General features: G+C 39.5%; 2 protein-coding genes across 2 annotated transcripts; one reads left to right on the top strand and one right to left on the bottom strand.

The window, feature by feature from the left end:
- Positions 1–206: 206 nt before the first annotated feature.
- LOC139304168 (copine-3-like) lies at positions 207–6,807 on the bottom strand. Its single transcript, XM_070928046.1, has 16 exons — positions 6,745–6,807; positions 6,133–6,305; positions 5,719–5,898; positions 5,552–5,626; positions 5,196–5,267; positions 5,000–5,077; positions 4,833–4,922; positions 3,648–3,746; positions 3,458–3,541; positions 3,200–3,259; positions 2,818–2,951; positions 2,555–2,609; positions 2,288–2,339; positions 2,063–2,196; positions 1,544–1,777; positions 207–1,231 (listed from the first exon to the last, which is right to left on the bottom strand). Exons 2-16 carry the CDS (start codon positions 6,289–6,291, stop codon positions 1,112–1,114), a joined length of 1,626 nt encoding a protein of 541 aa, XP_070784147.1. The 5' UTR covers positions 6,292–6,305; positions 6,745–6,807; the 3' UTR covers positions 207–1,111.
- An 879-nt stretch (positions 6,808–7,686) lies between these two features.
- rmdn1 (regulator of microtubule dynamics 1) lies at positions 7,687–12,019 on the top strand. The gene is made up of 10 exons (XM_070928317.1): positions 7,687–7,857; positions 8,337–8,442; positions 8,687–8,771; positions 9,124–9,283; positions 9,378–9,467; positions 9,553–9,608; positions 10,486–10,573; positions 10,745–10,775; positions 10,912–11,045; positions 11,159–12,019. The coding sequence occupies exons 1-10, from the start codon at positions 7,735–7,737 to the stop codon at positions 11,198–11,200; spliced, it is 915 nt and encodes a 304-aa protein (XP_070784418.1). The 5' UTR covers positions 7,687–7,734; the 3' UTR covers positions 11,201–12,019.
- The last annotated feature ends 2,768 nt before the right edge of the window (positions 12,020–14,787 follow it).

Raw genomic sequence — 14,787 nt, 5'->3', positions numbered from 1 at the left:
GTTATGCAATGAACCCACAGGCCTACTTTTCCCAGTCACATAGCCTTCAACCTGGACTTAACTTCCAGATTCACCTGTTCGAAGGGTGACATGAAGAGTTTTTGGTTGATTATCTTTGTTGCATCCAACTTGACCCACAACAGTCTTAGTACTGGATAAGCATCCACCAAACACCACAGATACACATTCATTCAATGGTAGTACTAGTATGTTATTTTTATTGACAGGTCCATACAGTGTGTAACATATTTTGGTGGAAAGCTAGATAAACCAAAATATAGCTTATCGGACTGTGAAGTGACTTATGTCTACTAGTTGTGACATAATGTGTCCTTCATCAGTCACAGAGGAAGCAACGTCTTTGTGGTCACAGTTCAGTCTCTTTGCAGTGAACATAGATCAGCTCTGACAGAGCTAATGCAAGAGAAAAATATACATATCTGACTAAAAATCTCTTCTCTTTTCACTGTAGGTTGCAGCAGATGCTGGTGCATCTCATTGATCTCCAATGTCACAACAGCTGTAACTGGAATGACACTTTTTATAACTGCTCCCACATTCCCTCAAATTCAGTCAGCATGTTCCAAAAACCCACAGTATCAGGGCAAAGCTCAAACTGTACTAAATCAAACATCATGCTCAAACTCATTTTTAATCACATCATAAACTTCGCTCTCGTGTACAGAAGCAACCAGGACTTGTGTCAACTACAAATATACAAGAAATGGTGACATTTAATGAGCAAAGCCATACCAACATGTCAAGTGTTTAATTTATAGTCCACAGAGTATATTCTGATTGCTTTTATTGGGATTGCTTGGTGTTATCATGCACTACACAAGCCATCACGTCTCTTGATCACAGCAGCTCTTCTTTTATGCAATTTAAATCAAGTCAAATCAAATTTAAAACATTACCGAAAATTCCAGTCACAGATTTGAGGTTAATTATATTTTTTTATTATATTGTTTATTTTTTACCCTACATCCATCTTTTCTTTCTTTTTTATTCATTGATTTGCACCAGTCCATACATTAAATGCAGAAAGAGGGTGTAGGAGATGCAGATAAGCAGTAAATATGAGGTATTTGGGTTCATTTAACCCATATTTCTAGGACAGGCCAGAGGCACTCCATATATTAGGGGGTTTCAGCTTGTAAGAATTGAAGAAGGAGGACACTTGATCAGGCAGCTCTGCCAGGACGCTCTGGGCGAGGGCCACACTGCTTCCCTGCAATGACAACGTTACAAGGATAAGATCCTTGGTTTAGCCAGGTTTAGGACCGGGCTTGCTAACATTAAAATGTGTATATGTCTGTGCTGTTGACACCTCATGCTGACCAATGAAATCAAGGGAAAGCTAGAGAGAAGGCAGGTGTTAAATTAATGTGAAGAGCATTTAGCAGGGAGGGGCAGTATTGTCAACAATAAAATGCACATAAAACTCAATTGTGAAAAGTGTGAAATATTCTATGCTGTGTACTCTTATATGTACATATACTAACTCTGTTATTGCAGTGTAAAGGTATGGGCGGCCACTTACTTGGAAGTCTCTGAAGGGCACAAACTGGACGATGTCTCTTGAGGCGACATCACCTCTGGGCGAACATAGCAATTTGTCATCACTGTCAAGGAACTCCATTTCGCTGAAGTCAGCCCCGCCCACACCCACTATGATGATAGACATGGGCAGGAGGGAGGCCTCTACAATAGCAGTGCGTGTGTGGTCCATGTCTGTGATCACGCCATCTGTGATGATGAGCAGCACAAAGTATTGCTGCAGATGGAGGGAGAAAACAGACAATGGCAGATATAAAAGTATACAAAGACCCAATAACTTCCAAGTTTGTTTCAATACAGATATAATACATATTTGTCTGGCTTGCCAGTTGGTTTGTTAGTCAACATTAGCGACAGGTAATACCTATACATTTTAATACATTTTTACTTTTTCTATCAGCTAGTATTGCTCTCAAAACTGAATCTAACTACTTGATTGAACTAATTGATTGAGAAGTGTCCTGATATTTTAACCACTGACCATTTAAATTTGGCTACTTACTGAGGCCATATTCTGCCGGAGAGCCTGTCGGGCGAAGCAGGCTACATGGTTGATAATTGGGGAGAAGTTGGTGGGGCCCCAGAGCGTCACCTTAGGTAGACACTGCTGGTAGGCCTGCACCACACCCTCTATGCCTGCAACACACACACACACGAGTATAAGGCACCACCAATGCAGGACAACTTTTAACAGCCAAACACAATCTTTTGACAAGGTTTGACTTACCTGCACAGAATGGATTTGCTGGGTTGAAATTGATAGGAAACTCATGGGAAAGCTGTAAGCATGATTCATAGATTCTGAATATATAAAAGCTTTAGAGTACAGTCCATGAGAATTTTACACCAACTTCTGAATTTCAAAGTGACAGGAATTTGAACATGTTGAGGAGCTTAATGACAGAAATGCAAAAGCAGTGTGCTTGTATACACACTATACAAGTCTGTATAACAAAGGTTAGAAGTTTAAAGGTTTTCTAGACTTTTTTCATACCTGCCCGGAGGGAGGGATCTTGGCTCCAAAACCAAAGACAGGAAACATCTTGTTACTACACACAGAAAGACAGAAATAGGTATAACATTAACAGCACATATTAAACAAGGCACATCAGCCAGTAGATTAAAGCTGTAAAACTAAACCCTGTAGAGTGTGATCATTGCACGTAAGCAAACTTCATCATATAGACGTTTTCAAATCAGAAGTTAAAGTAAGGTAAGTGGGGGGATAATGCAGGATGAGGCAGAGTTCGAGTTTACCTGTCATAGTCCTGGATGACATTACCCACAGCCCAGATGGCTGCCAGGTATTCATTATAGCCCTCAGGGTTGATATAGTGGAGGGACTGGGGAGTGCTGGGATCCCCGTTAGAGCCTGTGAAGTCGATGGCAATCTGGCCCGTGTCAGAGAGAGGTCAAGGATCAAAATATATGGAGCTGCTCATTGACCAGATGCATATGAGAGATACGTAACCTAGTATATACCCAAGTTTCAGAGATGCATGTGACCTGGAAGTAGTTTTATAGCCACTAAAAAATCAAATTAAATAAAAAAACAAATTTTCCTCATAAGACAGTACAAAATGTGAAACTAAAAAGTATTAAAGTAATAATATCTTGTGTTTGACATATCCAAACTTACAGTGAAGTTGATTTGACAACCCCCCATAATGTAATCCAGGAACGTATACTCCTTCAGCACCTGAAATGGTGAACGCTACGTTAACTGTGATGTAATAAACAAAAGCGAGAGTGGCAACATATGTATGAATCAACAAGAGTCTTAAAAAATGCATGGTCAAAAAATGTATGAAAAAGCAGTAGCTTATTAAGAGAAAATATACTGAAATCAAGGTAGAGTAAGATTAAAGATTAAATTTCCTCATCTCTAAATCATTACCTGGCAGTGCTTGAAGCAAATGACCCCAGAGTTTTTATAGTTTTTCTTCTTTAACTTTTTTGGGTTTACACACTCAAATTCAGCCTGCAAGTGAGAACACGAATCATATTTATGGCAGTTAAAATAGAAATAACAGGCCTTTTATTGGTAGAGCTGGAATCAAACGAACACACGCACACGAACTTCTCACCGGGTAAATATGTGTTCCCATTTGCATCTCCGCAAGTGTGGCTTTGAAGCTTCCAATGAGGTCGTGGGAGCCATTTACGTGATGGTCATAGCAGTCAACCTAAAGAGGCCAGAGACAGTAAACTAAGTATAAAGACAGGATGAATACATTAAGGTTGATGAAGCCAGTACTATCATCTTTGCTGATAGTCATCTAAACATATATTTACATTCTAATCAAAAAGCAGTATTGATAAGTAAAGTTTTTTGGTTTAGTCAGAGTGTAAACGTTTTACTAAAACATGGCTGTGATATAAACATATTCAACACCCTAACCCTAACAACAGGAAGCTTCATCATGTGCACACTTGGTTCAACACCAGTATAACCCTAACATAAATTAAAAGGTCACATACACAAATAATCAAGCACATTACTTCTAGACCACCCTTCCAAATCTGTCAGTTTTTCCTGCATGGCTTTCTGTTTTTTCATTGATTTAATCAGTGCATCTTTCATGGCCATGTTAATTGTCTTCCTTGAATTCGTCTTTAAATTTGAGTCCACTTAATGATCAGTCCTGAAGTCGCGTATTTCCTTACCGATACTGTGGAGCACTGAGAGCATGGTTTCTGCAGAGCACTGAGCTTTTTCTATCTCCGCTGAATTATTTCTTGTCTGTCTCATTTCTTTTGACTCATTCCAATAAAGATTACAACAATTTGTGTGACAATTAGTGAATTAAGGGGGTTAGTTTTAATTTGCTATTGGGAGCTCTAAATTAAGCAGCCATGTGCTCGCCTCACCACCGGAAGTCTAATCAATCACGTTTCAGTCTCAGTTATCATTGTGAATGCAGTAAATGCTATGAGAGGAAGTCAATTATAACACAAAAGAACAAAGTAAAAAACGCACACCTTCATGTGGGGACGTCATGAATCGTGCATACATACACACATCGCTTATCCAGCTGGGTCGCAACCACCCCCTGGCTTTGAGTTTGGGAGCATCGTAAAATGAAAAGAAAATGCAATCACAACATGAATCATTAGTAGGTTAGAGTGGTCAATCAAGCCAATCAAGCTAATCTAAAAAAAAATAAGGGGGGGGGGGGGGGTTGTTTAAGGAAACGGGTTAATAGGCTGCATTTTACACGGCATATTAACTGAGATAAATCACTAAAATGGTAAAAAAATAAATAAAATACCTTTATAGGTTTCTCCACATCTCCTCCACAGAGAGATCGCAATGAAATGCGAAAGGGTCTCCATATTGGGTTTAGGTTGTTTTTCACCACCTATATAAACAGGTTACGATGAGTGAATAATAATTCTGTGCAAAGCAGAGGAATGAGCTGTTGGTGAATATGTTTACCTCTGTCCTGTGAGCCAGCTGCCATCCAGTTTCCGTCTGCTTGTAGAATTCCAGGAATGGGTCGGACCACCACAAATACTGACCAACCACATACAATTAATCACTGACAGTACTTCAAGACATTAAAAGTAAATCAAAAGGCAGGTTGGATAATAAATAACCTTAATGTTAATACGTGGCTATATACATTCATTACCTTTTTGTCCAGCCTGCGGGCCGACACCTCAAAGTTGGCCACTCTGGTGTCTGTTATTTCTTCAGCAGAGATCTATTAAAAAAAACAAAAGAAATCAAAACTCTTGAAGGTTTAGGCAATTTTGAACTTGAACACACACAGAGGCACAGTTTGGAGTTCATGTTTTGTGGATAAAACAACAGTGAGAAACCTCTTATCTGTTACAGGATACAACTATCTACCTGATACACTTGTGTTGTGACTGCCTGACCTTCTGTCTGTGTTGATATCCACAAAGAGAGTGCCTCACTCGCAGCTAAGGCATAACTTATCATTTCCTGCCCATATCCATATCTTTTAGAAATTTGTCCACTCACTGTGATGGTCCCATGACCTGCAGGCCTCTTGTCATTCAGCAACAAAGGTCGAGTCATCTGCCTGTTAGAAACAATCTGGACGCAAAACACTGACAGTGTCACAGAGCAATGAAAAGGTGGAGGAACAACCCAAGTTTTCTTTCATAACCATCCAAAGTGAAGCTCACCTGGCCAAGGGTACATTCAAGCTCCCCCAGGAAATCATCGTCACTCAGATTGTAGGTGTTATTGTCAATATCATACACGCAAAACCTCAGCCTTTGCACCATCTCGAAATAGTAGTCGATAACAAACTTCTTGGCAAACTTTGGATTCAGGCAGTTCAGGATCATCTCTGTGCGCCCAAACTGATTCACAAAGAAAAGACATACATATAATCTAAGATAATGTCATATGATTTGGGCTAAATCAGAAGTCAAATACGTATGGGGAAATATATAACAGAGAACATCAATGTCGACAATGCATGCACATGTGTTAGATGTAAAGGTCTATATAAATTACTTATTCAAAATAAGGCCTTAACTCATATCAATAACACAGATTTAACTCCTCTCCTCCTGCCATGACCTAATACAGACCTCATACCAGTGGGAGCCTTTAGTGTTTATGTACAAGGCACACAGAGGGTCAGACTTAGAGAAGATGTCCATGTCCATGAGGTTTTCACAGGAGATGGTAAGCTCCACCTTGGTGGCCCAATGGGTGGCCCCTGGCAGTGGGGCCCCACCTGAGGCCATGGCAGCTTCTTGTACTAAGATGATCACACACAAACAAACAAATATTGTCAGAGGTTTTTGACAGTAGAACTTCTGACATGATGGAGTACTTTTATATTGTGGTATTGCTACTTAGCGGTAATCACAGAAAGTACCTTTAACGCACCACAACAATGTATGAGACCCTGTATTACTGAGGCAAATATTAAAAATTGTACAATGATAACAACATGAAAATGAAAAATAAAACATAGAGAACTTGAACTACGACTTTAGGACGGAATTTATTGCCGTTATATGAGCTCAGCTTTAGCTTTAGCTTAGCGTTAATTAGTTCAGATATGCAAGCAGTGCCAGTTAGTTAGGTGGGTGTGGTGATGCCTGGAGCACCAAAACTAATACTGCCATCCGATACTCTCTCCATCAAGATATTATTTCTTCACATTAGTTGAAAGTTTGCTCAGGCTTATTTACCTTTTTCGCTTTAGTTGATGAAAAACATACAATTTTGGCCGCCTCTGGTCGCACATAAGTACGTAGCTCACGTTTATCTGACATGAACAGCTGAGCAACCCGGGGGTGGAGCCGACACTCAACAGCGCCCCAAGTATATCCAGCTAACATAGCTAAATTCTATTCACTTTAGTCGTTCTACTCGCAACTAATTTTCTCTTACGTTTGCTTGATGATAATAGACCACTCGTTTATGTGTGTCTGATACATTTGTGCTAAAATGGACACTTTGTGGCGACACTGCACGGTAAAATAACCAGTGTAAAGTCACAGCGGAACCCTCACAAGTGTTTGTTGTTTCGTGTCGACTGCACAATGTAGGAGACAGACTTCTCCGGGGTGCATTCAAGAAAGAAATTTTGTAATAATATTTTCACGCTGACAAATTAAGATGCCGTGGTAGCTAATTAACATGTAAGATATTGCTGTAACATGAAAAATATAATGTGTAGATGTTCATTTAGCTAATAGAGCATTTATTGTGTTCTCCTTTTTTTGCCTTCAAACTTATTTTCAGCCGATAAAAACATCATGTTTAAGGTTTCATTCTGTTGTTTCATTCTCTATTGTAATTATAATGTGCCGTTGTAAACCGCCTTAAAGTCTGGCTAAAAGTGAATATACAGTTGGGATTTAAAGGTTTTGTTTGTCACATACACAAACAATATGTGGAGTGAAATGCAATGAGGTTGTGCTAAAAGACTATAAAGGATAAAATATTTACATGAAAATTATAAATATATGTTAAAAATGTAACACGTACATTTTAAGGCAAGCTATATAATACAATATAATGTATATGTGTTTGTCAAGAGACAAACATTCCCAATTATTAACCTTTTGCAACGTTTTTTGTTTATGTTCTTGAATGTTCTCTGTTTGTGTTTGCAGAACGGCCCTTAAGTTTGTGAGACAGTTTGTGCAATCTGTTCATTTCGCGTTTGCACCACAATGGCTGGAATAGTGTTAACGCGGTGTGTGAGCAGGACTTTATTCTCGGCATCTGGTGCTAAAAGCATCAGGACACACCGGTATCACTGGACAACTTTAAGAAGGACCGCCACTGCGCTGACTGTAAATAGCGATGCATTTTATTCTCACTCATCGGACTTGTTGTTGTTACCCAGCAGGAAACTGTTAGAATTGTTCACTTTGACCTTCTTACACATGCCCAGCCTCGTGAATTTACGCTTTGGAAGAGCAGACATTGCAAAAGCGATTGCTTGTATGCTTATGAAGGGCAGAAGGGCTTTAGTGCTGTCAGAGAGCTGTTTCTGTGCTTCGATGGTTTAAATGCAGAAGATTAATTAACCCATGGGGATTACAGTTTTTCTCAGTTACACACATTTTCTGAAAGCATATTCTCTAAATTCAAACTACTGTTATGTCTTCTCAAAATGGTATTTTGTGTTCAAATGACACACACACCATCATATGAAGAGACATTTCTAAGAACCAACTGAACACTGCCCATGTAAAATACTACTATGAATGGAAAACACCAGTATAAATGACTGATCAAGATCAAGTGTCTCTTCCTCTCTTGTGCACAGAGCGGAAGAGCTGCATTCCTCCTGGGGTTCCCTGCACTATCCTGTCTGGGTTACAAAGCTTATCACAGAGTGCAGAGTTCAGCCGTGGTCCTCGCTTTAGAAAAAGGTATTTGGAAAGCTGAGCAAGATGTGTGATACCTTTGTCACATACAGATTTTGGCACACAAACATGTTAATTCAGGGTACCACAATCCTAATCAACATGTTATCAATATACACATACTTGAGTTCTTTTGATGAGAACGTTTGGGACAGGGTGAAGGAAAATGGCGAGAGAGAGTTGAGGTTTAGTCTAGTGAACGTAAGACAGTTTCTGACTGAATCTCCTGTCGTGTTTTGTGTCTGTGAAGAGGAGGTTTTGGAGCAGGCTGACTACCTGTACAGCTGTGCAGAGACAGAGAAGCTGTATCACCTGCTGCTGCAGTACAAGGACAGGTAAAGAGGCCGTAACCAAGTTCTCACTTTTCATATTTTCCCCTTCTGTTATCACCAGAATGCATTGGAATGTATCCTGTTTTGGTGCATTATATTATTTATTTGACATTTCTATCCCTGCATAATGTCTGTCTTATTGAAGGTTGAGTACATTGCCCTCTGCCACAGTGTCTTTTTGTGACACTACCACCAGAGGGCACGAAAGTCAAACATTTTACACACATAATGAGTTTGTTGTGATTGAGTTGCCATGTGCACTGCATCTATAATATCAGAGGTGGACAATAATGACTAATTGATTTGTCACATATATCTGTGTAAACTCATGCAAGTGGTATGCGTGTCCATGCAGTGATGATGCAGAGTTCCTGTGGAGGCTGGCCCGGGCATCTCGTGACGTGGCCCTCCTGCCCAACACGGAGGCCCAGTGGAAGAAGGAGCTGATTTATGAGGCCTTTGAATATGCAAAGAAGGCACTGGAAAAAGACGAGAAGTGTTTTGCAGCGCACAAAGTAAGACGGCGGTTTCACCGAGAGGGCACTACTGATTCACCTCCACCAGGTGAGGTTTGACCAAACTCTCAACATTCTTCCTCTCTTAATACAGTGGTTTGCAGTATGTCTCAGTGATGTTGGGGAGTACGAGGGAGTCAAGGTGAAAATTTCAAACTCATGCATCATCAGGGAACATCTAGAGGTGAGAGGACATTTGGGTCAATGTCTTATTATTATTGTATCACATATATCTGTATTCTGAAGTGAAACATATTGCTTTTTCGTAGAAAGCTATCCAGCTCAATCCCAGAGATGCCACATCCATGCATATTTTGGGTTACTGGTGAGTCTTTTTTTTTTACTGTAACACACCATTGGTGTAACATGTTTTTCCTATACAGCTGCTTCAGGGGCACCTGAAAGTTCAGTACACATCAAGTCAAACATGGATAAAAGCTTAGAACAGCCGAGTCTGTTTTACTTTTGACAACTCTGGGTGTTTTATCCAAGACTTTTTGGAGGCTGAGGAAGTGAGCTTTTCTGCTGTGGCAGTGGTGAGGGTGGAGACTCTTCACATCAGTAAGTGTTGGGGGGGCGGGGGGGGGGGGGGTTGCAGTTGTCACTCTTTGAGGCTCCCAAAATGCAAACAGAATTGGATGTAAACCAGATGGACAGGAACAATTTAAAAACAAATTGCATGAGACTTAAAGATTCAAATCTTTACCATATGTTCTTTCAAAGGGGGAAATAATAATTTTGCTGTTTTGGAGCAAAAACTGTACATGTCAATGTTGTTGCATTTCCCCTTATTTTCCATTAGAGGTTAACAGGGTGGGAGTCAGCTCTCATCTGTTTACTGGATATTACTGCACAACCACACACTTGTTGTGATGCACAAGAAGTTCTGCGCTTTATTAGTTATAATGAATAGAAATTACTAAAAAAACATTTTGTGTATTTCCTGCAATGACGTGTCAAACATGTCTGCGGTGAAAAAAGGTCTTTAGTTGAGATATTTCAGTCTGGACCAACATGGTGACACTGGTGACACATGCTGCTATCATGGCTGAAAAAATCCAGCAAGACACACTTTAGTTGCAATATCAAGCCTTATGTCCAAAATGTTGCATTTGTGCCAAATAATTATGTTCTCTATTATTAGAGGTTTAAGTCACTAGGCTTTATTATTCAGGGAAATGTGTGTGTCTTCTCACTCTTAGGTGCTTTGCTTTTGCTGAGCTGCCATGGTATCAACGTAAGGTGGCGGCTGTCATTTTTTCATCACCACCTACGTCCACATATGAGGAGGTGAGGGCTCTACTCTCTATACCACCCCTCCTTTGTTTTGTTACTAACTGACAGTTAAAACAGCTTCAGGCTGAAATGACATCAGTTATTTGTCACTTTTTGGTTTTGGCTTGGGGAGTTACAAACATCTTTACAAATGTGGGTGACGTCGTGTTTTTCGGCCTCTTTCAGGCTTTGGAATTCTTCCTGAAGGCTGAAGAAGGTAAAACACAGCATACTAATAAAGTCCCTCAGGCAATTACTTAAAAACTGCTCATCTCCTGTGTGCTGCAATAAATTATTTCTTTAAAGGTTTAAAATGCTTTCAGCTTGCCTACATTGTTTTTTATTTTTCTCAGTTGATCCAAACTTCTACAGTGCAAACCTGCTAATGCTCGGGAAGACCTACATGGCCATGAAAGACAAACAGAAAGCACTACTTTGGCTAACCAAAGCAAAAGAATACCCCGCTCACACAGATGAAGATAAAGAGGTACACACACCAAGACTACTAGCTTCTGATTTACTGTGTTTTCATCCAGATGTAATGTAGTTCATGGTGAGGAAGCTATTCAGTTGGTTTACAGTATATTTGTTCCTCTGCAGGTCCACAAAGAGGCTATTGACCTCTTGAAGAAGCTAGGGTGAAGCTGTCAGTACCATTGAGTGGAATATGACACCTTTGAGGACATTTGGACTGTTAATCACTGCTAACAAAATGTTTTCTCTTTCTGATTTTGTAATGAATAAATCCTGTAGAATTTGTGAGTGGCCTTGCACACAGAGATCACTCATGCCTTTTAAGAGATAATAAGGCTATGTCCAATCTTCCAGCTTTTAGTTAAATTAAAACTACAACATGCACACTGCTGGGCTATAATACATGGGAACATTGTCACTGATCAAGAGGAATGCGGGATGGCGAAGAACACAGTTTAGGCTTTACATATTTCTTTACACCAGATGCTAAAGATGCATTGGTGGCAAGATTTAACAATGGTTGTTTTTTCACCAGCATAGGGTGAACTTAGCCGCTTGATAATGAGACAATAGCAAAAAACAGGACAAACACATTTGTGTTGCCACTGAGATTGCAGTTGTTGTTACTAAATTAGTTTACAACTGTGGCCTTATGCAGTTTGTCTTCAGCACATTCCTTGTGACACTAGTCCTTTTGTTGGTAAGGTGATTTCATGCCTCTAATAAAAAATATATTCATACATACTTGATTTGTACATTAGCTAAAGCCTGCAGATATCAGACATAATATCACAGCTCTTATTAGCATTAATCACACACAAACACACTGAAATAAACTCAAACCAGATGTAAAGATGGTCAGATACGTTTATTAAATATGGTTCTTTCCACAGGCAAGATCCTATCAGAACAAAGGATGAACCAACAGCATATTGTGTTATTTCTCTTGAAGAACAGAATAAAAATTGTCAACAGTTTTGTTGTGAATCCTGAGCAGAAGGCCTCTCATCCCTCAATAATCACTCAACAAAAGAAAGAAAGCATGGTCATGGAGGGGGGGTTTAATTCACTTATTTATTTGTATCTCATAAATCCATCTCTCTTCATTAAAATGGGTGAAAGCAGATTAAAAATGAATCTTCTATACACATCGTCTCCAGTAAAGGGGCATTCTGTACAGTGTAGTTGGTGTTTACAGTGTGTATCTACACGCGATATGTTACAGTTTGGATGCATTTCAGATGGCCTTAACCGCAGTCAGCACAGTAGTAAGCTCCCTGCTGCATTATCACGCACTGAAATGATATAAAATACCATGAAACAGCTTTGCTTTGAGGGAATACACCTGTCCAGGTGATACTTCAATCTTGTCACTTGCTATGATGAAGGCAACCTGAAATGTCCCATCTATTTCTGATAAGAACAAAAGGCATCACAGATTTCCATCAATGGAGCGGTTGCTCTGTGTAATTAATTATAATATTTAAGTACTTTATTTACTTTCATTATCTTTATACAATGAATATTCACATACACAGTTGATTTTTCTTTGATTACAGGTTTCTGTTCAAAAGGAAGCACAAAGTTATGCAGTTTTAACTTCTCTTAAAAGTCGGCTCCTTTTGCTACAGTAAATATTTTTCTTCATACGGTCGTCCCTCCTTGCAGCTCTTCAGCAGGGACAGCTGAATACCTTATATACATGACTGATAACTTGAGTAATCACAAGCTCCTCCTAAAAAAAAGTCTAAAGCAGCTTGTTGCCGTTTGCAGTGGTCTGAAAAAGCACAATGCGAGAGAGGAGAAAACAAGGAGAATGGCGTGCCACTGCCATAGCTTTAAATCCTGCGTTTAGACCACTGACTGAAAGAATAAGCACCAGAGTTTAGAAACAATGGAGTTAGATGTGACATTTTGGAAAAAAGGGGTATGTATGTCCTGAAGCATTTAAGGGCAAAAAAGGACAAGGGGAAGGTGGGGGTGCAAAAACAAAAAAACACAACATATAACAATGCGATGCATCATCAGGCTCGCTACTGCTGTCAGTCTCCAAACAGGCCTTAGACTGCTGAGGAGTTGAACTGTGGAAGGTTTCCACACATTATTTGGTCTGTGGCACATTAGTGTCTCATTAATGGAGTCTTATAATCACTACTTGTATGTGAATCAGGCTAGTTTTCTTTTTCTCCAAACAGCTTCTTTTACTGATTTATACACACACCTTTATCAAACTATCTTATCTCCGCACAAAACCTGAGAATGAGATTAAACATGGGCAAAATGTTAATTTTCTAACAATACTTTGGACCTATCAGCCCCTCAAAAATGTTTTTAATGCTTATTTTCTTTTACTAGGACAGTCTCCACTCCTGCCACTCCTGCCACTCCTGCATGAAATATTTGTATGTTTGTATATGTTGCCTTCAAGTCACTCAAGAAAATTTGATACTTTTAGTCAAGCGCCTCTAATCTCCTTTATGATCACTGAACTAAATAAAATGAAACTCATTATCCATGGAACATTGAAGGACATTTACTGCCACAATCTAACATTATTATATGTTTGCAATAATGCAAGGATCTCTTAAGTGAGAAGCTGACAACAGGTTCTTTCAGTACATGTAGGAATGTACATATGAGTGAGATGTCCTTTGGACCTTATTACAACAAAAGATGGCCAAATATCTATGCCGTCTTTGATTTTTATGGTTAAAATGTCAGTTTCATTTGGTATGCATCATGTTGCAGTGATAATGCTCATGACAAGGTGCACTGGAGGGGTATTTGTCTATTGTGATGCATATAAATGAAGGGTAAAAGTCAATGTGATCTTCATGTTAGCAAATAAGCATGATCACGTCTGGTGTTCTGTAAACCACAGTGGCTTCATAGGACTGGAGACACTTTACAGTCCAAGATCAAAATTCAAAGAGGCAAAAGAGAATCAGCCGAGCACAGACAAACCATTGAAAACTGTGATTTTGTTATCCTGGTGTCTATCTTACTTTCCAAATGAGGCAGTGGGCTACAGTCAAGGGGGCCACCACACTCACACACAATTCACTCTTTTACTTCAATTTAGAGTCCCCATATTCCTTTTGATATAGGAGCTCTTCCACATGAACTTCATGACAGTCTTTTTTCCTAAATCGTGTCTTTATCCAAACAGGAGGATCCAATGATGCCTCTTACTCTGGGCCGTCCACCCTGAAAACTTTGCCTTTTTGTTGATTATATATATATATTTTTTAAAAGGCTAATTAAGAGACAGATCGTCCATGCTAAAATGTCCTTGTGTGTGTGTGTATGTGTGGTGACAGAGGGTGGTCACAGCAGTCTTCACATCTTCAGAGGCAGCCATGCAAGCACGCAAAAATTGCAACAATTACTAAGGGTCCAACGAGGGGGTGGGGGGGGGGGGGGGTTCAGGCACCAGACCCCAATACTACTCTTGCCTTTTAGAAGCTCTATAGAACTAGAGCTTTAAAAGAAGATTGCGCTTCAACTATAAAATCCTCTCAAAAACACTTTTAGTCTCTTTTAAAAAGCCAGTAAGCAGTGGGGAGGAAATAAAAAAAAAAAAAAGAAAATCCATGATTTCTGTTTTTAAACAGAGGAGCAAAAATGCTGAAATGCTTGCATATTTCATGATGGGTATATATATATATATATATATATATATATATATATATGTGTGTGTGTGTGTGTGTGTGTGGGGAACAGGGTTTGCGGCAAAAATGCTGCTGCAAATTAAG

This window comes from Enoplosus armatus, chromosome 21 (assembly GCF_043641665.1).
Source record: "Enoplosus armatus isolate fEnoArm2 chromosome 21, fEnoArm2.hap1, whole genome shotgun sequence".
In the NCBI taxonomy this organism is placed as follows: Eukaryota; Metazoa; Chordata; class Actinopteri; order Centrarchiformes; family Enoplosidae; genus Enoplosus; species Enoplosus armatus.
The sequence above is the reverse complement of the archived record's forward strand: the minus strand, read 5'-3'. Positions and strand labels throughout refer to the sequence as shown.